Source organism: Malus domestica, chromosome 10, assembly GCF_042453785.1.
Source record: "Malus domestica chromosome 10, GDT2T_hap1".
NCBI lineage: Eukaryota > Viridiplantae > Streptophyta > Magnoliopsida > Rosales > Rosaceae > Malus > Malus domestica.
Window position 1 is genome coordinate 3,386,279 of NC_091670.1, and position 26,394 is coordinate 3,412,672.

General features: G+C 37.0%; 2 protein-coding genes across 2 annotated transcripts; one reads left to right on the forward strand and one right to left on the reverse strand.

Annotated features, from left to right (window-relative positions):
- Window positions 1-4,704: 4,704 nt before the first annotated feature.
- On the forward strand, window positions 4,705-12,220 carry LOC139188418 (uncharacterized). The gene is made up of 6 exons (XM_070805751.1): window positions 4,705-4,734; window positions 5,222-5,509; window positions 5,659-5,787; window positions 5,884-6,121; window positions 6,192-6,332; window positions 11,847-12,220. The coding sequence occupies exons 1-6, from the start codon at window positions 4,705-4,707 to the stop codon at window positions 12,218-12,220; spliced, it is 1,200 nt and encodes a 399-aa protein (XP_070661852.1).
- Window positions 12,221-25,684: 13,464 nt separating this feature from the next.
- Window positions 25,685-26,182, reverse strand: LOC103444696 (uncharacterized). Its single transcript, XM_008383650.2, has one exon. The coding sequence runs from the start codon at window positions 26,180-26,182 to the stop codon at window positions 25,685-25,687; it is 498 nt and encodes a 165-aa protein (XP_008381872.2).
- Between the last annotated feature and the right edge of the window lie 212 nt (window positions 26,183-26,394).

Genomic DNA, 26,394 nt, shown 5'->3' on the forward strand with positions numbered 1-26,394 from the left:
ATTAAGGCCCAGCGCGCAGCTTTCCCAGATTGACGTTTCTGGACGTTTTGGGTACTTTGAAGGTTGCGATGTCATATTTTGAGGAAGATTCCTTCTAAGGATTTGTATGGGACCTCTCCAGCTTTCAAAAGAGACATTTTGGGACCAAATCGGAGTTGATTTGATTGGTCAAAAGTCTGATTTGTTGAGAACTCTGAATTCTAGTTCAAATAGGACACCTTTTATTTTTTTGTTTTATTATTTTATTATGTTTCCTAGTTTTATTCTAAGACCTTTTAGGGTTTTATTTTGTATTAGTATAAATAAGATATTTAGCCATTAGGGCAAAAGTGGAAGAGAGAATAGGAGGAGCACGCACACAGTACTTTGGAGGATTCAAGTTTATTTTCAAGGTGTTTTCTATCCATGTTCTTAATAATATTTTGTTTTATGGTTGTTAGTAACTAGTTTCGTTTGCTAGGGTGAGGCCACAAGCCTTAGTAAGAATATGTAGTTTCTTTTCAATTTGCTTATGATATATATTATGCATGCAAGTTTTGAATTATTAATTACTGTAATTTAAACTATCTAATTGTCTTCATGATTGGCCACCATTTGGATATTTAGAAAAGTAATTTGATGCAATTTTGGTGAAGGGCTGTCCCTGGAATTGGTGCTGGCTTCTTGTGGTTAATATGTGTAACTTCTTAGGATAGACGACACGTCTTAAGGGTTATATGGTTTTTCAAAAGGATTTCACAAAACTTAATGAGTCTTGCATGTTCACATTCGATCTGGACACCACATATGGGTTGTATATTAGATATATGTTCTATGTTCGAGGTTCCTAGTAGGGCATACTTTAGGAAAACCAAACCTTCAAAATATGCATGTGTAATTCATAAGTAATTGGAAGAACTACGTAGGATTGTTAAGGTGACGGCGAAACCTTAGTGCTTAAATTTATTTTCAAAAACTATTTTCTTTGGTTTTCTTTACTTTGCCAATTTATATAATTGTTTTCAGTTAAATTCGTTTTTAATATTTTAGGTCATAAAATCAACCTCTTCTAAACTTTATTTTCAAATAATTAACTAAGATTTGGTTTTAACATAAATTATTCATTCAATCCCTGTGGAAAACGACCTTACTTGAGCTGCTATACTACGACAACCTTGTACTCTTGCAAGTATTTTTAAGTGTTTTTATCCCTACTTTTGCAAGTGGTAAAATCCCTATCACAAGGCACAACTCGAGAATTGAATCGCACAGTAATTTTTCGTATAATTTATGACTGCATCTAACCTCCTCGTTAAACTGCCTACGTACCCTAAACAGAGATCAAGCTATTCGTAGTTCACCTCACTCAAACATTCACCGCATATCTCACTACGTCTCATCATAATACCACAATTCAAGCATGTATCACCTCAAGGAACATTCTACGAAGCACAATAATATTCTCTAGTCATCTTGCCATTCACCCACACATATGCATTCCAACACTATCCAATAATCACACCATTCAATAACACATACAATACACCAAAATGCAGGGCTAGAGTGACACAGTTCGACCGAAGCCTACATCTCTGAAGCTGAAATCGAAGCCAAGGAACCAACATGTCAAATGATGCAATTTCAGACCACTCAACGAAATCCATTAACATCAGGTCCCGGACCACTCAACGGAACCAAAACACCAAGTGGGATTCCGGACCACTTAGCAGAATCTATACCAAGATATGATTCCGAACCACTCAACGGAATCGCAGAGTAGAAGGGATTCTGGACCTCTCAACGGAATCCGAGTGGATATGATTCCGGACCACTCAACAGAATCGCGAAGTACAATGCATATCCAACCACTCAATGAAATCTAAGCTGGATACGATTACAGTCATACCTTCCGTCAATTGTTGGTCAATTTGTTGCAATGACATTGAAACTTTTTAAAGACGAGGTATTGTTAATGACCTAATAATTGAGGTAGTTTTAGGTAATTTACCCTATTTGTTTACTTATTTTTTGGGTTTTTCTATTAGAAATACATTTGTGGGTCAATAATTGGTAAAAACACTTTGAGATGCCCTATAAAGATTTGCTTAATGCTCACGAAAAAAATTTCATTTTCACACAAAAAACGTGGGTTAACACTCAATATTTTTAGGCCATTTTGCAATTTCGTACAGAAATCATTATTAAGTCTGTTTGTTTTAACTTTCGCCTCACCACAATGTTTTTAAAATTAATGTAATGCTTTTCGTTGATATTTCTTGAGAGTGAAACCCCATTTTAGCAACATTTTATGCCTCACATATATGTTTTCAGTTGGTAGAACTACTTCCAGATTCCTTATAAATATTCCATTAATGTTAAAATTTTGTATTTTACCCTAAAAAGGTGTCACGATTTTAAAACTTATTTGTTTTCAACTTCGCCTCTCTATGATGTTTCAAAACTAAGTTACTTAATTATAATTATCTAGTTGTGAAATTGATATTTTGGCAAAAAATTAGGGGAAAGATTTTAGGTTTGCCCAACGAATATAGAAGTGATGGCTGACGAATCGTTATATGTGGGTCTGACAACTTGCACCTAATTCGTCAAGCAAAGCTGAAAAAATTATTTTTTTCCCTTATGTTTTTAATTTAATTTCAAATGGTAAATCATCGAATTTGATGATCAGGACAATTAAGTGTGTGGTTTTACTCTAAATTACTGTTTTTCAAAACAATTATGAAAACCAAAGGTCCTATATATAGCCTTTAAATCTTGATTTTTCATTTCTAACATGCGAAGGATTTCTCATTACCAAATCTTGAAATGTTTGTTTTGGATGATTTTTGGTATATGTGGTCTGGAGTATATACAAACAAGTTTGATAGTTGGATCGTGGAAACTAGTTTCGTAGATTGCAAATGCCGTCAAAACAATAGATTCAACAAACATTTAGAGTTTATTTTGTACTTGCATTAAGTAGAACGTAAGCTTTTGAGGTATCCAGTAGTGTAAATATTTCGAAGTTGATGATCGGGTTTGTTCCTTATATTCTTCTAGGATTGAGGAATTTAGTTTAAAAAATTCATCAAAATCGGAGCTAAATGAATGTTAAATTGTGATTTCCATTTCTAACCGTCGATGATTTCGTTTCATTACCTAATCTTCGAACGTTTACTTTTGATGAATTTTGGCATCTCTATGTCATGTCACATCAGAACTTATTTTTTGGTTTAAAAATATTGTTGCTATTTGATAGACACATATTTATTACAATTGTTACCCTATTATTTATATTTGTTAGTGCCTCATTGAAACTATTTTTATTAAATTACTTTAGTTTTTGTAATTTATAAGGATTAAGATGCTTATTGATAAAAGTGGAATTCAACAAGTTTTTGACACATCTTATATGTTTTAGTCTTCCTAATTACATTGGCTTCATCCATTTAATTAAAAGCAGATAGGGTAGTAGTGGCAGGGAGGATTTGATTTGGTTATTCTTCTCTAGTTTTATTTTATGCAAAATTTCCTTCTTAGAATTACTATGAATTCTTCGTTCATGGGGTTCAAAATTCTTAGCTAAGGCTAAGAGGAAGCCATAATTATGATTATTCTAGTTATTTGATTGTTCAATTTGTGAATTCCATATTGATGATTAGTTTTCATTCACTAGTTGGCTTGCAATTTTGATATTGGGTTCTTTGTGCTTTTGACCATAGCCTAGGATTTTGATATTGAAATTATTTGCATATGAATTTATTTATGACCATTAATTGGATTCTATTGATGCTTCATGAATGAGAATCATGAACTTATATTTTGATCCGACCGTAGACGAATATTGGTTTGTGTGGCTTCCTAGAAAATTAGCTATTTGTTTGACGTGACCAAGTTGATAAGTGGTTAATTTATTTCTCACCATACTTAATTGGATTTCTACATGTTTGTGTATACCGGACCAAGGATATATGTAGACTACAGAAATAGTTGAGTTTAAGCCGGACCACAGTAAAATTCACATCTCTTTGGGAAATTATTGGCATGTGTACCTGACCACAGACATATGCACAGAAGTTGTTTTCATTAATTTGATAATTCAGGAGTTGACAATTTGATACTAGGGTATGACAGTTAGTGGTAGAATCAAAGCCTTAGTGTTTTCTTACATTTGTTCTCAATCATATTTCTATTTAAGCATTGTTAATTTTAACTATTCTTTGATAAAAATCCAATCTTTATTTCAATTTGTTAAGTAATAGTTATAGGATTAAATTGTAAAATCAACTCCGGTGGATTTGATCTCGTATTTACATATTTCCACTACAACTGATTCAAGCACTTAGGTGTAAATTTGGTTTGAATTAATCTATTTATTAGGTTAGTTTAAATTCACATCAAGTTTTTGGCGCCGTTGCTGGGGATTGTTTTTTCCAATTTAAACTTTAATTGTTGCTTATCATAGTTCGTTTAAAATTTTATTTGTTAGTAATTTTTTTTTCTATCCTTTTTTCCTTGTGTTCTTCTTTCTTATGTTTTGTTTGGTTTTTTTAGGTACTGCTTAGTTTTGTTCTATTACGGTAGATGCAAAGACATTGATCACTCAATCTAGCACTTATTCCTATTGATCACGAACTTGAGCAGACTTTACAAAACCAGCAACGGAAACATTTATCTCAATGAGAGGTGCTCAAAACTCCACAAATTTTTGAAAAAGAATCAGAGATGGCTGAGCAAGATCAAGAAATTGTGCTGGTTTGAAGGTCGATGAAGGATTCTTTTGATCCTTAGGATTTGGATCAGCCCTCGTGCATTGCATTCCAACCTAATATTGACAGAACTTGTATGTTATCTCCTCAGTTGCTCAATATGCTTCCCCACTTCAATGGAGAATCTCTAAAAGAAGATCCTTATGCACACATTCAAGAGTTCTTCAACATATGTAAAACGCAGCACATTAAGGGACTTAGTGCCGATGAGATTAAATTGCTTTTATTCCCTTTTTCTTTAAAATGAGATGCCAAAAAGTGATTGCGTTCATTACCTGCAAATTCCATCACTGCTTGGGGACAATTGGCTAAAAAGCTCATAAAGAAGGTTTTCCCTGCACACAAGAAAAAACAATTGAAAAGAGAGATTCAATCCTTCGTTCAAAGAGATGGCGACTCATTCCATGTGGTGTGGGATCAATTTAATAAGTTGCTTGTCAATTGTCCTAATCATAATCTGCCCGGATGAACAGGTACAAGCATTTTATGAGGGATTAAATGATTCGAATAAAGCCATTGTGGATTCCGCTTGTAATGGTATGTTAATGAAGATGAGTGACGAGGAAACGATAGAAATGTGTGAGGAACTTGTAGAGAACTCGCAACAATTTAATACAAAGGGACGTCAGGCTAAAAGAGGTGCATATGCAGTAAATGCTAATGATGGTATGCAAGTTGAGATGGCTGCCATGAACAGAAATATTGCAGCACTAATCAAGACCTTATCGCCTCAAAGTTCTCAACAAGCTCTCAAGTTTGATGTATGTGCAATCTGTTCAGAAAATGATCATGCTACAAATACTTGTCCGATAACTTCTTTTTCAATAAAGAGCAAGTCAATTTTGTTGGACAAGGAGGATATTCTTCGAAGCACAATCCATACTCAAATACATATAATTCGGGATGGCAGGGTCACCCTAATTTCAGTTATGCAAATCAGCGAAATGTATTGAATCCTTCACAAGGGAACACACAACTTCAAGGGATTGCTCCAGGATTCTCTGAACTTAAGAAAACGTCTTTGGAGGATAGCATAGCTGTACTTGCACAAAGTCAGCTTGCGTTTCAATAAAGTACCCAAGCTTTCCAGCAACAAACACAAGCTGCTATTCAAACTACTCAAGCTTCGCTTTAGAAATTGGAAATTCAAGTGGGACAGCTTGCTAGTGCAGTAAATGAAAGACAGAAACGCGAATTTCCAAGTCAACCCATAGCTAATCCGAAAGGTGCATATGAGATTAGCTCTAGTTACCCGTCGCATGAGCAAGTCAAGTCTATCACCATACTCAAGAGTGGCACACAAGTAGATAATAAAGTTCAAATGGCGAATGGGGACCGAGAGACCAACCTGAAAAAGAATGAAGCGGGTGCATGTAAAGGGTAAAAATGCTCAAGTAAACAGTTCAAAGTCCCTTAATTTATCAAAGTTTGATCCCTTTGCAGCTTATAAGGACAAGCCTCCTTTTCCTCAAGCTTTGATCAGGCCAAAGAAGGATAATCATTTCAGTGAGATCATGGAATTGTTCAAAAAGGTCCATATCAATATTCCACTACTTGAGGCTATCAGGCAAATCCCTTCTGTTGGTATATGGTCCAGCCCATGATCAATGTTCTAGATTATTCTAGTAAGCAAGAGAGATGGCTGGAGCATGCTAGACAATTCTAGCATGTTATTAAGTTGATGGAAGAAGCTAGAGAGTACTAGCTTCCTTGGTTGCAAATGGAAAGATCTAGAAGCCACACTTTTGTGGCTAGTCTAGATCTTTCTATGCTAGAGGTTTGAAGAATACACTAGAAACTAGTAGAATGCCAAACCCTCACCTATAAATATGGGTGTGATGTTGTAGTGAACCAACAAATCAAGAGAAAGAGTGAGTAGCAAAGGATCAAGTCCAAAGCTAGAGTTCCACTCCAAGAGTGAGAGTGAGAGTGTTCCACTACACATTGTGTGAGTGAAGTTTAGAGTGATAGAAAGTGTGTGTTATACTTTCTTGTATCCATCAAGCCTTGTCTTTGGCTTGGTAAGACTACTCTTGTTGTATTCATCTTTTTTCATATAGTGAAGATTCCTTGTTTGGTGGACGTAGGCATAAATTGCCGAACCACATAAATTCTTGGCGTCCATTTTCTACTTTACCTTGTGCATTCTCTATCTTGTAGTACCGACATTCCTAATAAGTGGTATCAGAGCCCGGTTGGCTCGTACTACGAGATGGAAGGAAGTGGCACTATGATCAAACTCACCAACTCCAATTGGGTAACATGGAAGCCAAGGATGGAGGACATTCTCTATTGCAAGGATTTGCATGAGCCAATTGAAGGAGATGCCGCTAAGCCCGAGAGCATGTCCGATGCCGAGTGGAAGAAGATGAATCGCAAGGCTATTGGCACAATTAGACAATGGGTGGATGATAGTGTTTTTCACCATGTGTCTAATGAAACCAATGCTCGCGAGTTTTGGACGAAGCTTGAGTCCTTGTTCAAGAAGAAGACCCCAGCCAAGAAAGCCTTCTTGATCAAAGAGCTCATCAATGTGAAGTACAAGGATGGTTTAAGTGTAGCAGAACACTTGAACAATTTCCAGAATATCATCAACCAGTTGGCTACTATGAAAATGACGATCGAGGACGAGCTACAAGCGCTCTTGTTACTTGGATCCTTGCCAGACAGTTGGGAGACCTTTGTGGTGAGTATAAGTAACTCTGCTTCTAATGGTGTTCTTACTCTTGATAATGTTAAAAATAGCATGCTCAATGAAGAAACAAGGAGAAAGACTTCTGGCACAGATAGCAGCCAAGTATTTGTCACAGAGAACCGCGGAAGAAGCAAGAGTAGAGGGCCTAGAGGTCATGGCAGGAGTCCTAGCCGATCCAAGTCAAGGTTCAGGGGTGCATGCCACCATTGTGGCAAAGAAGGCCATATGAAGAAAAATTGTCGAGTTTGGAAGAGAGAGCAAAGGGAAGGAAACAATCAGAAGAAAGATGATACTGGCAATACCACTGCTGTCATATGTGGTGATGTACCAGAAATATTGTCTGTTAGTGAATGTCTGCATATGGGCAACTCTGACAGAGACATTGAATGGATCTTTGACAATGGAGCTTCCTTCCATGCTACGTCCAAACGGGAGTTCTTCAGTACATACAAAGAAGGTGACTTTGGCATAGTGAAGATGGGGAATGAAAGCTATTCCAAAATTCTTGGAATTGGTGATATCTGCTTAAGAACTAATCTCGGCTGCCAATTGATGTTGAAAGATGTGAGACATATTCCTGATATACGTCTCAATCTGATATCCATCGGTACCCTTGATCGACAAGGATATTATCACCATATTGGCGAAGGAAAATTGAAGCTTACTAAAGGCTTAATGGTGGTAGCAAGAGCACGACTTTGTTGTACGTTGTACCGGTCAAATGCCAAGGTTTTGAAAGGTGAGTTGAATGCTGTGGAAGACTCATCTCTAGACTTGTGGCATAAGAGGCTAGGCCACATGAGCGAGAAAGGCCTACAAGTTTTGGCAAAGAAGTCTCATATTCCCTTTGCCAAAGGTACGTCGTTAAACTCTTGTGAGCATTGTTTATTCGGAAAACAAAGAAGAGTTAGTTTTTCTGTTCCATCTACAAAGAAAGGAAACTTGTTAGATCTTGTTTATTCAGATGTGTGTGGTCCCATGGAAGTCGAGTCACTTGGAAGAAATAAATATTTTGTTACTTATATTGATGATGCTTCACGAAGGGTGTGGGTGTATTTGTTGAAATCCAAAGACCAGGTGTTTCAGACATTCCAGGAGTTCCATGCCATGGTGGAGAGGGAAACTGGGAAACCTCTCAAGTGCCTTCGTAGCGACAACGGCGGCGAGTACACATCTCACCAGTTTAGAGAGTATTGTGTAAAACATGGCATACGTCATGAGAAGACAGTTCCTGGAACTCCACAACATAACGGTGTTGCTGAAAGAATGAACCGAACCATCATGGAGAAAGTCAGGTGTATGTTGAGGACTGCAAAGTTATCTAAGCAGTTCTGGGGTGAAGCTGTAAGGACAGCCTGCTATTTGATCAACCGATCTCCATCAGTACCATTAGGTCTTGATGTTCCAGAGAGAGTATGGACTGGTAATGATGTGTCTTACTCTCATCTGAAGGTGTTTGGTTGCAAAGCTTTTGTGCATGTGCCCAAAGAGCAGAGATCGAAGTTAGACTACAAAGCTACACCGTGCATCTTTCTTGGTTATGGCGGTGAAGATTTTGGTTACAGATTATGGGACCCATACCAGAAGAAGTTTATCCGAAGTAGAGACGTGGTCTTTTATGAAGATCAAACAATTGGGGATTCGGATAAAGAGGCACAACCAGATGGCGCAGTCAGAGGAGTTGATCCATTAGCTTCAGATGAAGAAAGTCACGATGACATCCCTGAAGCAACTGCCAATGAAGTGCCTGCAGAATCAGATAATGCTGATCAAGAGGAGCCTGATCAAGATGTGCCAGACCATGAGATTGCTGATCAGGGGGAGCCTAGTCAAGAAGAGCAGATTCAAGGAGAATCCAATCAGGGGGAGCCTCTAGCCCCGCAAGAGAATGAATATCAGGTCAGAAGATCCAGCAGAAGTCGAAGACCGTCTACCAAGTATTCTTCATCAGAGTATATCATGTTGACTAATTATGGAGAGCCCGAAACTTATGAGGAGGCCAGAGCTCATAACGACAGTGATAAATGGATGAAGGCAATGGAGTCAGAGATGGATTCCTTATTAAAGAATAATACCTATGAGCTGGTGGAGCTTCCAAAGGGCAGGAAAGCATTGAAAAACAAGTGGGTGTTCAAATTGAAAAGAGACGACAACATGACAAGGTACAAGGCTCGTTTGGTTGTCAAAGGTTTTGGTCAAAAGAAAGGAGTTGACTTTGATGAGATTTTCTCACCGGTGGTGAAGATGACTTCCATTCGAGTTATCCTTGGTATGGCAGCAAGCATGGATCTTGAGCTCGAGCAGTTAGATGTTAAAACTGCATTTCTCCACGGCAATTTAGAAGAGGAGATATACATGGAGCAACCCAAAGGCTTTGAAGTCAAAGGTAAAGAAAATTTGGTGTGCAAGCTCAAGAAAAGTTTATATGGTCTTAAGCAGGCTCCGAGACAGTGGAATAAGAAGTTCAACTCATTCATGGTGAGTAATGGGTACAAGAGAACTCATGCTGACTCTTGTGTCTATATCAAACAATTTTCTGGAGGTACATTCATCATCTTATTGCTTTATGTTGATGACATGTTGATTGTCGGACAAGATGCTTCTATGATTAAAAAGCTCAAAGAAGAGTTATCTAAGTCCTTTGACATGAAGGACTTAGGGCCAGCCAAGCAGATTTTGGGCATGGAGATAATTCGTGACAGAAAATCCAAGAAGTTGTGGCTGTCACAAGAAAAATATGTTGAACGGGTGCTTGAAAGGTTCAACATGAAAGCAGCCAAATCGGTAAGCTCACCTTTAGCCAATCATATCAAGTTGAGCAAAGAGTCGTGTCCAAAAACATATGAAGAAAAGGAGAAAATGGCAGTTGTTCCCTACTCTTCAGCAGTAGGAAGTATCATGTATGCAATGGTGTGCACACGGCCAGATATTGCTCATGCAGTAGGTGTGGTGAGCAGGTTTCTCTCTAATCCAGGGAAAGACCATTGGGAAGCTGTTAAGTGGATTCTCAGATATTTGAAGGGGACTTCTAAGATGTGCTTGTGCTTTGGCGGTTCCAAACCAATCTTGGAAGGATTTACAGATGCTGACATGGGAGGTGACCTGGATGGCAGAAAATCTACGTCTGGGTACTTGTTTACTTTTGCAGGGGGAGCCGTGTCTTGGCAATCCAAGTTGCAAAAGTGTGTTGCTTTGTCTACAACCGAGGCTGAATACATAGCCGCTACAGAAGCATGCAAGGAGTTGTTGTGGCTGAAGCGGTTTCTCCAAGAGTTGGGTTTTAAGCAAAGTGATTATGGCGTTTATTGTGATAGTCAGAGTGCTCTGGATTTGAGCAAGAACACTGCATACCATTCACGCACCAAGCACATTGATATTCGTTATCACTGGATTAGAGATGCTATTGAGAACAAGATGCTACAGCTGAAGAAGATTCATACCGATAATAATTCTTCAGACATGTTGACAAAGGTGGTCACAAAATCAAAGTTGGAATTCTGCATTAAGGCTGCTGGGATGGACTCCAGGTAACTTGGAGTCATGATCGGAATTCCTCCCTCATGGACTGGAGGGGGAGATTGTTGGTATATGGTCCAGCCCATGATCAATGTTCTAGATTATTCTAGTAAGCAAGAGAGATGGCTGGAGCATGCTAGACAATTCTAGCATGTTATTAAGTTGATGGAAGAAGCTAGAGAGTACTAGCTTCCTTGGTTGCAAATGGAAAGATCTAGAAGCCACACTTTTGTGGCTAGTCTAGATCTTTCTATGCTAGAGGTTTGAAGAATACACTAGAAACTAGTAGAATGCCAAACCCTCACCTATAAATATGGGTGTGATGTTGTAGTGAACCAACAAATCAAGAGAAAGAGTGAGTAGCAAAGGATCAAGTCCAAAGCTAGAGTTCCACTCCAAGAGTGAGAGTGAGAGTGTTCCACTACACATTGTGTGAGTGAAGTTTAGAGTGATAGAAAGTGTGTGTTATACTTTCTTGTATCCATCAAGCCTTGTCTTTGGCTTGGTAAGACTACTCTTGTTGTATTCATCTTTTTTCATATAGTGAAGATTCCTTGTTTGGTGGACGTAGGCATAAATTGCCGAACCACATAAATTCTTGGCGTCCATTTTCTACTTTACCTTGTGCATTCTCTATCTTGTAGTACCGACATTCCTAACACCTTCCTATGCCAAATTTCTCATGGGTCTTTGTTCACATAAGCACAAGTTGAATGGCAAAGAAAAGGTTTTTCTTACCAAGAAGTTGAGTGATATCTATCTATGGAAAAATCCATCAAAGCTTTAGGACCCTGGAATTCTTACACTAGCTTGTGTCATTGGGAGTCATAAATTCGAAGAAGTATTGGTTGATCATGGAGCAAGCGTGAATTTAATGCCATATTCAGTTTATGTGGAATTGGGTCTTGGGGAACTGAAACGAAGCCCAATTACATTGGAATTTGCCGATGGATCTGTAAAGAAGTCATGTGGTGCTAGTGAAGATATGTTGATGCAAATTGACAAATTTTATTATCTGATGGACCTTATTGTTCTTGATACAAGGCCTATGCGTTATTCATCTACTGAAATTCTGATTATTCTTGGATGTCCCTTTCTAGCTACTGCAAAGGCTAATATTCAATGTGACACTGGAGTTTTAACTTTGTGTTTTGGGGATATGAAGGCTAAATTCGACCTGTATCCTGCTCATGGCCTTCAATCTGGTGTTGATCATGTTGAAAGTATTCATCCTGTAGTTCGTGCGTACAAGAACAACTAGAGCAAAGTAGTGTCTGGCTGAAGACAGTAAACTTAGTGCTATTGGGAGGCAACCCAATTTCTTTTTCTTCGTTTTCTTTCTTTAAGTTTTACTTTTTGTTAGTTTTTCCATTAGATTGCTTCGCTGCTGCTGCTTATTTGCTCGTTGATGTTTGTTCTGTTTGTAGGTCTGGCTCTCTATTCCAATTTGACAAAGGAAATTCGAACAAAGTGGTGTACTGCAGCATGTTTGCTTGCGATTTGGATGAGATTAAGTTGGTCATTGTTGTCATCCCCAAATTTTTCCACAACAGCAAGCATGCTCTGAGACCATATCATTCATGCACCATTCACATCCATTTGATGATTTGCTAAAAAGAGCTGCATTTACAAACAGGGAATTTCCCTGACTTTTCTCTTTTTCTTTTGTTTTCTTTGTTTTATACTCTTATTCCATATCGCTTTGTGTCCTAATTACATGTTCAATTCCATATTTTTTAACATTGAGGACAATGTTGGATTCAAGTTTGAGGGTAGGATATTTTAGTTTGGTGTTTTTAAAAGTTGAAAAGAAAAAAAAATAACAAAAAAAAAATTAAAAAAAAACCTAAAAATATGTCTTTGTATGTTTCTTTCTCCTTTCCTTTGAGTCGCTTTCCAAATTTCCATGACGAAATTGAGTTGATAACTTGTATAACTTGAATGAGAAAAGTGTGGTAACATATGGGGTTTTAGCTTTATTCGCTTTATAACATGATTCTAGCATGATATGTTTGATGCACAATAACCTTTGGTTGATATTATGTAAATTTTATTAAGTTGAGCATGCTTAACTTGAATAAAACCCGCATCCATGTGAGCTTTTGTGCCTAAATGTAGTGTGTGCATTTTTCATACACTTTTGTTCTTTTCATGTGTGCAATCTTATATGTTATGCATCTCCAGAACTTGCTTTGAGACCTTTTCGAGACTTCGTGTCATGTATTGCTTCAACTTGGAGAAGATAGTAGGCATTAGGACTTTAACATCATTGCCATATATGCCAGTGTCCTATACGTTACTCCTAGTTAGCCCCCTTGAGCCTTTAATGGAGCCTTTTCTTTGTGAGCCAAACTCCCTACCATTCCTAACCCCTATTTATATATCCTACCCTTAATTGTTCTGAGAAAATGATAGAGTGATTGTTTCGCTGGAGCTTAATTTGTTTGCATAAAAGGGATGTATGGACGAAGGTGGTTGATTATCAAGGCTAGAAATTTGCGCTTTAATGTTATTCACTAAGAGTTGAAAGCTGGAAGTGGTGTCATTAAAAAAAAAAAAACAAAAAAAGAGGAATCAATGAAGAGGATGTGAGATTTTGTCCTGTACTTGCATAAGGGTAATGAAAGCAGCTCAAATGTGTTGGTGATGTCAAGTGCTTATTTTCATATGAATATGGGGTATGAGAGAACAACATGTGATGTTGTCTTTGCTCTGGTGATTTACAGAATTTGTATTGTGCATGAGAGAATATCTTATACAAAAGAAGGAAAAGTAGACTGAAGATGCTACGCTTGTTGATGCTATTTTTTAGAGTGATTAGTGTTTTGTGCTTATGGTAATAAAAAACACTCTAATATTTTCTCATAATGTTTGTATTCCCAATCCTTTCATTTGTTTAGCCATTCACCGTAAGCCTCCATTACAACCTTCGATAAAGACCTACTTGATCCAAGGAGAGTAATTTTTGAATTGTGGAGATCAGATTGATCTGCAAGCTTATGGTAGAGCATTCATGTAATGATCTTTTGAGTGTATACACTTAACCTTAAACACCTTGAGTTGAGTGCTAATTGAGCGTATATCTTGTGAGTTTAGGGTTGAAGTTGTGCGAATTGAGCGTATACTTGCATTTGTGTTGTATCAACTTTTGGCTATTTTTACTCGAGCATGTTATGTCTCTAGAATGTGTTATTTTGTGACTATGGTTTGAGCCTTATGTGTTGTTATACTTTATTATTATTGGTATGCCTGTGTGTAGACTCCCTAAGTTGTTTGGAAAGATCAATTTTTTTAATTGTGTCTTTTTGTTTTGCTGGAGGACTAGCAAAAGATAAGGTTGGGGGTATTTGATAGACACGTATTTATTACAATTGTTACCCTATTATATTTATATTTGTTAGTGCCTCATTCAAACTATTTTTATTAAATTACTTTAATTTTTGTAATTTATAAGGATTAAGATGCTTATTGATAAAAGTGGAATTTTACAAGTTTTTGATACATCTTATATGTTTTAGTCTTCCTAATTACATTGGCTTCATCCATTTAATTAAATGTTATTTTATTCTTATGTTGAAGACCAATAGGCGGTGGAGATATCTTAGGAAAGAACTTCAAATTGACTGGAATTCCTATTTTTAGGAAGACTTGGTCGCAGATAAAAGCAGAGCGGGTAGCAGCGGAAGAGGGGGATTTTTCTGCTGGCGTGAAGTAGAGAGGGCAGCAGCGGCAGGGAGGATTTGATTTGGTTCTTCTTCTCTAGTTTTATTTTATGCAAAATTTCCTTCTTAGAATTACTATGAATTCTTCGTTCATGGGGTTCTAAAGGGCTTGGTAGTACAGGTGGAGTTGGGATTGGGATGCTCTTTCTTTTTTATTCTCTCTTGATGATCTAATTTGCTTGCTGTGAATGTGATGCTTAGTTCAAACCTGCTATCCTATTTGTAAGAAATTAAGCACAAGCTAGCTCAAGTTATGGTCTTTAATTAATGTTAAGTTCGACAAATCAGTTTCCCATCTCTTTCATTGATATGAACACGGCTGATCTCATTGCTGTGACGCAATATTTGTTAAATTAGCTGATCGGTTTGATTTCTTTGTATAACTCTTCTGCCAATTCTGCAACTTGTAGATGTAATTCCCATTACAAAATAAAAAAAATAAAATCCAAAACTCATATAAGATAAATAAAGACTTTTTATATCATAAAATAAGACTTTCTAACTTGTACATGACTATAGTTACAAAATCGAACACATTGATGGGTGCGCATTTTCCATCAACATCTCTTCTATGCGTGTAAACTGAGCGTGAAGTCTTTTTTTAGCAATTAAAAGTTTTGTATCATTTGATTGATTTGGTTTGATAAGACCTACATCTAGATGACTTGGTTCTGAAGACTAATGTAAAACTTTATGTTGATATTTCTTGAGGGTGAAACATTGTTTGAGAAACATTTTGGGCCTCATTACAATTTTTTTCATTTATTTTTTAAGTTTCGGTTTAAATATTCTACAATAAATACATTTGTGGCTTTAATAACTGGTAAAACCACTTTCAAATATCTTGTTAAGTTTTTCTTAACGTCATGGAATTTTTTTTTACGAAAATGAAACATTTGCATTTTTCACAAAAAAAATGTGGTTTGTCAATTTTGTAAATTTGTATAAAAATCTTCATTAAGTCCATTTGTTTTCACATTCACCTTACCATGAGGCACTTAGAATTAATTTATAACTTTCCATCGATACTTGAGTATAGACCCTGGTTAAGGCAAAGAGTTGGGCTTCACTACAATTTTTTTTCATTTATTTTTTAGGTTTTGTGTCACATTTTGGCCTGGGCCCCCACCACATCCCAAGCACGACTCAACCGTAACACGATATTGTCCGCTTTGGGTCCCGACCATGCCCTCGCGGTTTTGTCTTTGCCGCAGTGTGATGTTTCTAAGATTAATGTAAGAGTTTTTGTTGATATTCTTGAGTATATACCCCGTTTAGGCAATGTTGGACCTCACTATTGTTTTTTTAATTATTTTTTGGGTTTGGGTTAAAATATTCTATTAGAAATACATTTGTGGCTCAATAATTGGTAGAAACACTTTCAGATGCCCTATAATGATTTTCTTAATGCTCTTGAAAAATAGAAAATTTGCATTTTTCACACAAAAAACGTGGGCTAACACTCATTATTTTTAGGCGATTTTGCAAATTCGTAAAAAAATATTATCAAATCTTAAGCCTTTTATAATTCTTGTTCTAAATGGATTGTTAGTCGTATAAGATTATAATTACATGATAAACACACTGATGGGTGTGTAATTTCCTGCAATATCTTCAAAGTGCGATTAAAATGAGCGATTGTCGACTTTCATAAAATAGTATGGCTATAGGTCTTTTAATATTGCAAGCTTTTATAACTCTTATACTAAAAATGTATACAAGTTTATAAATGGATTAACAGACTAATAGTTTGGGTATAAATGAAGACTAAATGAGGGACTTGATTCTCAACTTGCACACTACATGTCACGCCCCAAACCCGACATACGTCCAGGATCGACACATGACGTCATCAAATACCCGTATCTCAACCTACCCCGCCTCCGAGATATGTGCATAGCATAATTCAAGATCCAAATCTCATAGAAATTTTTGTATATTTTATGGCTGTATCTAACCTCCTCGTTAGATTGCCTACGTACCCTCAATAGGGATCAAGCCATTCATAGTTCATTATTCCACTTCAATCGAACATTCAACACATAGACCCCTAGGTCTCAACATAATACCACAATTCAATCTTGTAGCACCTCAAGGAACATTTAACAAAGTACAATAATAATTTTTAGTCATCTCGTCATTCATCCACTCATAAGCGTTCAAACACCATCCAATTATCACATCAATCAATTGAACTTGACAAGCATAAAATTCCTAGACTCAAGGTAACATAACAAACCCACATGAAAAAAATCAAGATTTCCCTTCCATCCTTCATATAAATCACTATGACTCAACATGATATCTCAATTCACAACATACATCATATTTCAGAACCGACAACGCACAAAACCATCTTCTAGCCACATTAATTAACTAATATGGTCAAAATAATAACAATCATTCTCATATCTTCTAAATTCATAAACTATGAAATTATAATTGAATCGTAGAAAATCTCGAAGGAATCCCACGGACGTACAACCGCTTTTATACTTCAATTCATAATATTCTCAAACCCATTATTCACAATATGCTCAAACGAAGGCTAAAGTGACACAGTTAAATCAAACCTACTTCTCCGAAGAAAGGGATTTTGGACCATCACTCAACGGAATCCGAGTGGATACGATTCCGGATCATCACTCAACGGAATCGTGTAGTACAATGTATAACAACAACTAAATGAAACCCAAATCAGATACAATTCCGGAACATCACTCAACGAAATCACGGAGTATAAAGGATTCCAGACCATCACTCAACGGAATCCGAGTGGATACGATTCCGGACCATCACTCAACAGAATCGCAGAAGGCCAGCAACCATATATACAATGGCTCAAAGAAATGAGACAAGTACAAGTTACTTAATTTACAAAAGCTCAACCAAGGAAATAAGGCACAAATACTAAATTTAGAACGAATCAACGAAGCAGAAGATGAAATCATAACGAAGCAACAAATCCCCATCACCACGGGTTAACAATCTACCATTAGTTCTCACATTTCATCACAACATGCCAATCAAATCAATCAAACCATATTTCAATATACGCATGTCAAATCTCATTTCATAAACTTAAATCAATGGCTAAGCATTAAAAATAACAATTCAATGGAAAACATATTTATAAAACCAAGTCATATCGACATAGGATAACAATTACGAAAATAGGGTAATCACCAATATCACATATTTTAAAGTCACTCATATTTCTATACATCACACTAATCCCTATGAATTACAACGTAGTCTCCTACACCATCAACTTCTCATGGCCACCAACTAATATATCACACAAGCATATAAGTTCTACAGAATATTTCAAATAGGATTCTAAGATCGCATAGCCATAAATTTATCATACTTAACCTTCACATTACTAGAAATAATTAAACATCCATATATCACCATTATCATCAATACACAAGCCAAATCATGTTTAATAAACATAAGTCTATGGCTAAATATATGAAAAATCACATTACAATAGAAATCATATTTATAAGTCCAAAGCACGTTTACAAATGATATTAATATAAGAAATTAAGGTAATAACCATATCACAATATTCAAGTCACTCTCCAACCAATATAGGTCCACTAGACTTCACTTAAGTCTCCCGTAGTACTAATTTTATTATTGGGAACGTTTCGAGACATGTTGACCAAAAGTCAACTCTCGGTCAAAGGTAGGGTCCACAATTCTACACAATTCAGTCTAGAAGATCCACTCATTGGATTTCGGATCCGTAACTTCCCAAAGCCCACATTATGCTCATACTAAATTCCCATCGCGATCCGGTGGTCAGATCTTCAAACAATTACTAGAATTAAGTGGCGGTCAACAATTTATTTTACCAACATAGAAATCCAATTAGGGAAGATCTATACGTCGAATTCCCGATCCGCAAGTTTCTATGATGCACAAATATTATGTTCTATCACGAAGTAAGGTTTGGTGACGATCCAACGGTTAGATCATTCATTCATAATTAGACCAAGTAAGGTATCGTAATGAAACTAAGTCCAAACAATCAAATTACGTCATACGGATATCAATTATGAAGTCAAGGCATTTATTTTAACTTAAAAGGACATCTTCAACCCACTTGCCAGGCTGCCGCCACACCTGCCGCCCCGACTTACCAGAAAAATTCAACTATTTTTAAAAATTATCAAAATTTACAGGCAGGTATATCTCAGTGAGGGGAGCAACTTTCATACCTGTGACTAAGGCCAATTTGGCCAGGAAGAGATCCAATTCCATTAAAACCCGTCGGAAACCCTATAAAGGGTGTTCTTCTAATCACCACCAAATCGAACCCCAACGTCTCAACAATTGACTGGGCATGGTTCTTGGGTTCAAGGGAAGTATTTTGGTGATAAAAATTGCACCAAATCGTTTCAGGAATAGTGGATTCACCGTAGTGGTGCCTTCGGCTCAACATGAACTTTCATCGTGAAATCACGACCAATGACCACCAAACTTAGGTGGGAATGGAAGCTGGGATGACATCATGTTGATGTCAAGTGAAAACTGGGCAAAAATCGCCTGAAAAATGGTGGAACTTGGCCAGAAATCCCTCCAGGTCGAAACTGGGTACACAGGTCACGGGGGATGGGTGCCCTGCACCTCTCTCCTTTCTTTCTTTTCTTTGCTTTTTCATTGGTCACCCTCACCTCTCTCCTCTTCTGATTCGTCTCCTCCCTCCTTGTTCCTCATGTTCCTCCTTCTTCCCCCTCTCCCCCTCTTTTCTCCTGTCTCTCCCGCAACTCCCCCTTCTTTTTTTCCCTCCTTTTCTTTTTCCTGATTGGTTTCCTTTTTTTTTTTTGAAGTAACTTCTAAAACTTCCGTGAAGTTCCTTTCTCGATCCGATTCACGTATGGCCTTCGCTTAAGCGCTTGTGAGGTCAAGCCCCATTAAAAACATTAAGAGTGACCCTCGAAGTTCTACGGATATAACAATTATTTTCCAAAATTCAAACTTTGTAATTAGGTAATTAAAATCTAGAATTAATTTAAATTCATGAAAATACTATAAATCCCGCCCATACGAAATACGTAGATTACAATAGTGAAATTCAGGAACGGTATTTCACACTACATAGGTGTGAAGTCTTTTGGTATAATTATAGACTTAATGTCTCGTTCATTAAAGTATTGGTCTGTAAAAGAACTGGATTTAGAGAACAAAAGTGCAATTAAATGAGAAATATATTATTCTTTCACAAAGCACATGACTTAATGTCTCGTTCATTAAGGTATTGTGCCTAACTAATATGTTTTCAGTTAATTTTTAGGTTTCAGCTTAAATAATCTAGAGTGATGATAGACCCACCCCATTATTCTATTTTTACCCATCATAAAAATTAAAAAAATTAAAATATTATTTCTCCACCCACCATTATTCCTAAAATAACTAATTTCTAATTTTTTAAACAATAATATTAATATTTAAAAATAAAAAAATAAAAAAAAAACTTCATGCTTCCTTAATTGCCACCACCCTAAACACACCAGAACCTCCTCCCACCCCCATCAAAAAGAAAAACCTTTGACACTTGCTTGGCGGCATCTCCTTTGGAAAGAGAGAGAAACTAAAGGGAAAGGAAGAGAGAAACACAGGGGGAGTTTTCCAATACAGAGGTAGATTGCTCCAAAGCGATTTATTCCAACTAGAATTGGGTATTCTTTGATTTTAAAATCTGGGTTCTCGTCGTTGTTCATTTATGAGGAAAAGGAGGAGATGATGGAGGTGTGGTAGTACCATAATTGAAAGGGAGAGTGGGGTGCTATTTGTTGCTAGGGAGGGTAATGGATGATTGGGGATTTGATAGTCGTCAGTCCATCGTGGATGATTTGGGAGGATGATGGATTTATTTTTACTTTTTTTAGTTTTAGGTTTTCTTTATTCTCTTTTAGTTTATTTAATTAAAGTTATAACAAATTTATAAATGTGGATCTAAAAGTCTTTTGCTAAAAGGATAATTGTGTGATTAAAATTTTGATTAAAAGGTGGGTTGGAAAATAACACAAGGGGGTGGTTTTAGTAGCACTCATAATCTATTAGAAATGCATTTGTGGCTCTGTAATTGGTAGAGTAACTTTCAAATGCCTTATAAATATTTAATTAATGTTCAGTAAAATATTTTTTGAAAATAATGAATTGCATTTTAGACATATATATATATATATATATGTCACGATTTTTAGATGGTTTTGAAAATTTGTAAAAAAAATATCATTTTTTTAATACATCGATGTTTTTACACTAAGGGGAGGAGGAGTTCAGCTATGCCACACAAAGGGCAGCCTAATTTGGTATCAAATTCCCCATCCACGAGATTCAAACCTAAGACCTCTCACTTCCAAGTCGAGAGGAATACCACCAAACCGTAGTACTGAGTGGCAAAAAATCATCATTAAATCTACTTGTTTTCACCTTCACCTTTCCCTGATGTTTTAAAACTAATGTAAGGCTTTACATTAATATTCTTGAGTACAAGCCCCAATTTATGCAATGTTTTGGGCTTTACTTGACACGTCCCAACCCCGATATCCCCACATACCAAGGTAGGCATGTGTTGGCCGACATCCGAGGGTGACGAAGCCATTTTAAACATGCATGCAAAAAAAAGAATATGCAATTAGAATGAAAAATGCCATTGCAAGAACGTGTTCAGAGCATACAACTACTAAGAATAATATGGAAGAATTACTAAGAAAAGATATGAACAAGGAAATGATACCAATACTGAGAAGACTTGCGGATACCTATGCCAAAATGCCCTAACGCCGGGATCATGTGCCTCGATCCTAAATAATAATACTAATAGTAGGAAAAAAATTTATTTTTGAATATAATAACCCCCTGTTTTGAAAACACATATATAATACTACGTAGTAGGTTTTATAAAATCCCTAGCATGCCATGTAAAACATTCGTAAAACATGTATGTAAAACCAATGCTGTGAAATGGTAATAACACCCGAAGGCAAATTCGTAAATCTCATTAGTGAGGTACTCAACTAGGGATATCATACTCGCCCGAAGGCAATACTTGTCCATCACCCAAAGGTGAAGCTAAATAACCTGTCCATCACCTGAAGGTGAAGTTGTACAACCTGTCTATCACCCGAAGGTGAAGTTGCATAAAATAGCAAACATCCACACTGACACTAGCCGTGGCTAGTGAAGTTGTTCAACACTGCTTTCAGCAGTGAAGCTAGGGGTATATAATATATCATATCTCACTCCTTCATCCTCTGTGTCCTATGGCCATAGACATCTATACTCGTGCTGTGCGAATGTGTCGTATAATAACCACTAGGTAAATCTTGGTGTGCCAAAAACATATCTCCAAAACTCGTATCAAAATTCGAAGCTTGCTAGGTCAAACCTTATCTTATAAATCCAAGATAAATCGTACTCATGAAATCCATAAAATAATTCATGCTCGTAAAACCGTAATATAAATCATGTTCGAAAATCATAGAAATCCATATATGCAAATCCAATAATTCAATACCTTTAATCAAACGTAATTTCGATAAATCAACTATTTCGTAAACCATAATTATAAAAGTCTATAAAGCATATTATAAATCATATTCAAATCATGAAATATGGAATGCATGCTAGGCTAATATTTTATAAAAACAAGTAAGTTAAGAAGGGGTCCACTCACTGATTTTATTGCCCAAGAACCGCTTGAACTAGCAAGGATGACGTCGCTTCCCGCCAACAAGCCTAAACACAATTAGGGACCAATTAGTAAAACTATACTAAAACGTTAGAATTTAAAATGGACGGCGAATTTGGATCCGGCACGTTGAAAAACCTAAGGAGGGACCTCTGGTTTTCCCCACACATCGCCGTACGAGCGGCCATGAGGCGCCGGCCCGGAAGGCCACGCACCGCCGCATGAGCCATCACACATGGCAGTTGGCCGCCTTGACTCGCCGAAAAATTCAACAATTCTAAAAATTTCCAAATTTTATACCTGAGTCGAGGTCCAATTCGACCAGGAAACACCTCAAATCGCCCTCGATCCCGCCGGAACCCTAGAAATGGATGCTTTCCAATTTGTCCTGAAATCAAACCCGACACCCCCAAACTTGTTTAGGCTTTGTGCCTGGGTTCAAGGTGAGTGGTTTGATGGTGGTGGTGGCGAGGTTTGTGTAACCAGAAAACTAGTGGAAACACGTCAGAAAGGTCACGCTACGGGTCGGGTCGGCGGGAATGAACCGACTGAGGGGTGATCCGGTGCTCCTCCACTCTCTCATTTCCCCTCCTTTCTCTCCTCTCTGATTGGTCACTCTCTCTCTCTCTCGTTTTCTCTTCTTTCTCATTGGGCATCTACCCTCATTTCTCTCATTTCTCTTTTCTCTCCTCCGTGAATCTCTCTCTTTCATATTCTTTCTTTTCCATCACAACCACACACATGGCACAGATTGATGGCTCCAACAAAATCTGGAGCCTTCCAAATTTATGGTCAATTGACCATTTTGCCCTCGACTTGGTTCGTTAATAACTCCTTCGTTATAACTTCAATTTACGTTCCGTTTGCGCCCATGTGTTCGTAGCGATGAGTACTACGAGCATAAGCCAAGAAAATAGATCTTACATGACACGAAAAAGCGGTCAACAAAAGTCAACGTATTTGCCTTGAAGGGTATTTTCGTAATTTCACATTTTAAAATACTTCATTACGATCAGGTTTGCACCAAATATTCCGTTAGCTAAAAATACTTCATATCATTTCCTATAGTCTATTTCCAAGTCTTCCTAACTTTTCCTCAACCCCTTTTGACCTGAGTCTCCCTTTCACAGTCGTCTCTTCTACCATAGCATTTTTAGATATTCGGTTCATGTACCCAAACCACCTTAACCTATTTTCTTTTATCTTATCTTCAATGGAGACCACTCTTACTTTACCTCGGATGTCCTCGTTGTTAATCCAATCGCTTTGACACCCAGACCCCAATAACACAAGTTACGAGGCCGAGATATCATGGCCGTCACTAAATTGACCATATGGCCCCATTCAGGGATGACTTGACAAGCCAACTTAATAACGAAGTCATAGTAAGATAATTACGATGTGAGTGAATTTGAATCAAAACATTCATAAATAATAAATCAAAAGTTGCTACAAAGTTTTGTAATCATCCTCCCTACTTAGGAACATATATTTAGGGTTTAGATCCCATTATTATCACAACACATCAGAGCAGCTAGAAGTTTCATACAACAGTAAACACATAAAAGTGTAGTGCTATGCATAATCAAGAGTGTGATCATGCAAATATTACTGACAAAATAAATATGCAGTAGAGGAATCATCACCCAAAATCCAAGGGATGAAACCTCATTGCCAAGCCCACTTGCCACCATCGAAGTTCTCCTGATTCTCGCTATGTCCTGAGGGGTTGATAAACAAAGTATGAGTGGATCAAGTTTTATCTCATCAAAAATCAATCAAAGAGATGGGCCCACATTCAACAATATCGATATAGCCCCAACTTGGTAATTACTACCCACACAGTCTGTCAGGTGTGAGGTTTTATCACAAAGGGTCTCGGTGTTAGATGGAGTGGGGATATGATATTTAAACTTTTCTGTACTTATAGATATAGCTGATGTGGGATATTTCAATACCTATATATACATATACATATATATATATATATATATATATATATATATATATATATATATATATATATATATATATATTAAAAACTACATATATAATAATAGTACCATAATAGTGGTCACAATCAATTCATCTCGCACATCATATCATGGAAAGTAAGTCATTCATAAAATCAAAGTAATAGAATATGACTTTATCAATATCGTAGATGGTTCGTATAATCATGTATACGCACGTCGGTGCAACTTCGATTCCAATTATCTATCTCTTTTAACAACTAAATATATTTATTTCATAAATGCTATAATTTGTATATATAAAAAAATGATTTGATCATATTAATTCTGCACAGTCCCCTCAAGTTGGACAGTAAATGCCATAAATCAGGCTTTTTAGTCAAAATGGAGGAATTTTAACTAAAAAATTATTATTCCTAATTTCCTAAAGCCCTTGGGAAGATATCTGCCAATTGTACCCGAGAAGAAATGCAGGAAGGAGAAATTTATAAAGACAAGGGATACCTGCTCTTCGCTGCAAAAAAACGACACTTAAAAGGACAATTTTCCCGAGTTTTTCACCGCCGTTTTTACCGTTTAAAAGGTCGTACCCAATGCACAAGGCTCCAGCTTTACGCAGGGTCTGGGAGAGGTGAATGTCGGCTAGCCTTACCCCTATTTATGGAGAGGCTGCTCCCAAGTATCGAACCCGAGACCTACCGCTCATGGCCGTTTTTACCGTTTGTTGCGAAAAAAAAAACTCTCCCCTTGCGAGCTCCGTTGTCAATTCCCCTCGCGAACTTTGAGTCCCTCTGAAAAAATGATTAACTGAAATTTGAATATTTCAAACTTTGTGTTTGGTTATATCTAACGATCCCTAATTCCAAATTTATGGTTTAGATATATAAAAAAGATATCTCAGGTACTTCGTTGCTATCCATTAAGCTCCCCAATTTCAAGTAAAGCAAAAAATTCTAATTGAGTTGAGTTTTGAACATGCAGATTAGTTAGACAACTGAATTACCAATCTTTATTATTATTGCAACAAACACACAGATTACACTAAAAGCTAGTGAATCATACACTTGCAGATGACTTATCCAAACACAAAGATAAGACATGAGTTTATTATTATTGCTATAAACACACAGATTACAGTGAAATTCAAAAACTAAAAACAAGGAAAAAAGTAGTGATGAAAACCAATGCCACTTTCGCGGGGAACACGATTGCATTCGCACATGCAACAAGCCTTTTAAACCCATAGGTGACCCAAATGGGACGAGTGAAGTCTCGTGAGGGTTTCCAGAGACGTTACCCACAAACATCATGCATACTGATCATCAACATCTGACTTGGGAGACTGAGTAGATATCCACCCCTCCAGCATCAGGTGTTTTTTGGTTGAGGCGTAATTCGAATCTGTTTTCAATGAACGGCCTGGTTAAGAGGTCGCTTTGTAAGTGACGTAATCGGCAGCGCGTGATTAGGTTGTTGCTGTCAGGTGGTCCGACATGCTCGACCTTGAATAATGTGCAAGCCCAATTGTCTTTGGTTTCGTTTCGGTCAGCAGCTGCGGCAAGGACCAATAGCCTGTTTTGGTCCACCCTTCTCAAGTAGTTGCCGTTGTAGGAGCATTTGATATGCACGTAATTCTTGTCGGCGTAGTCCTCATTGTTTGGCTTCTCGGTGGTGAACTTTATGAACCTGCTATTTTCATTGTCCTCAGAAAACTGGACAATCTCATGAAGGTCACTTTCTGAATCAAGTTGATAGCGCAAATACTTGTTGTTGATATCTGCTTTCAGCAGAAAAGGGCTTGGTAGTACTGGTGGAGCCATATCGTATAGTGTAGTTGGGATTGGGATGGCCTCTCTTTTTTGTTCTCTGTTGATGATCTAATTTGCTTGCTGTGAATGTGATGCTTAGTTCAAACCTGCTATCCTATTTATAAGAAAATAAGAACAAGCTAGCTCAAGTTATGGTCTTTTATTAATATTAATTACGACAAATCAGTTTCCCATCTCTTTCATTGATATGAACATGGCTGATC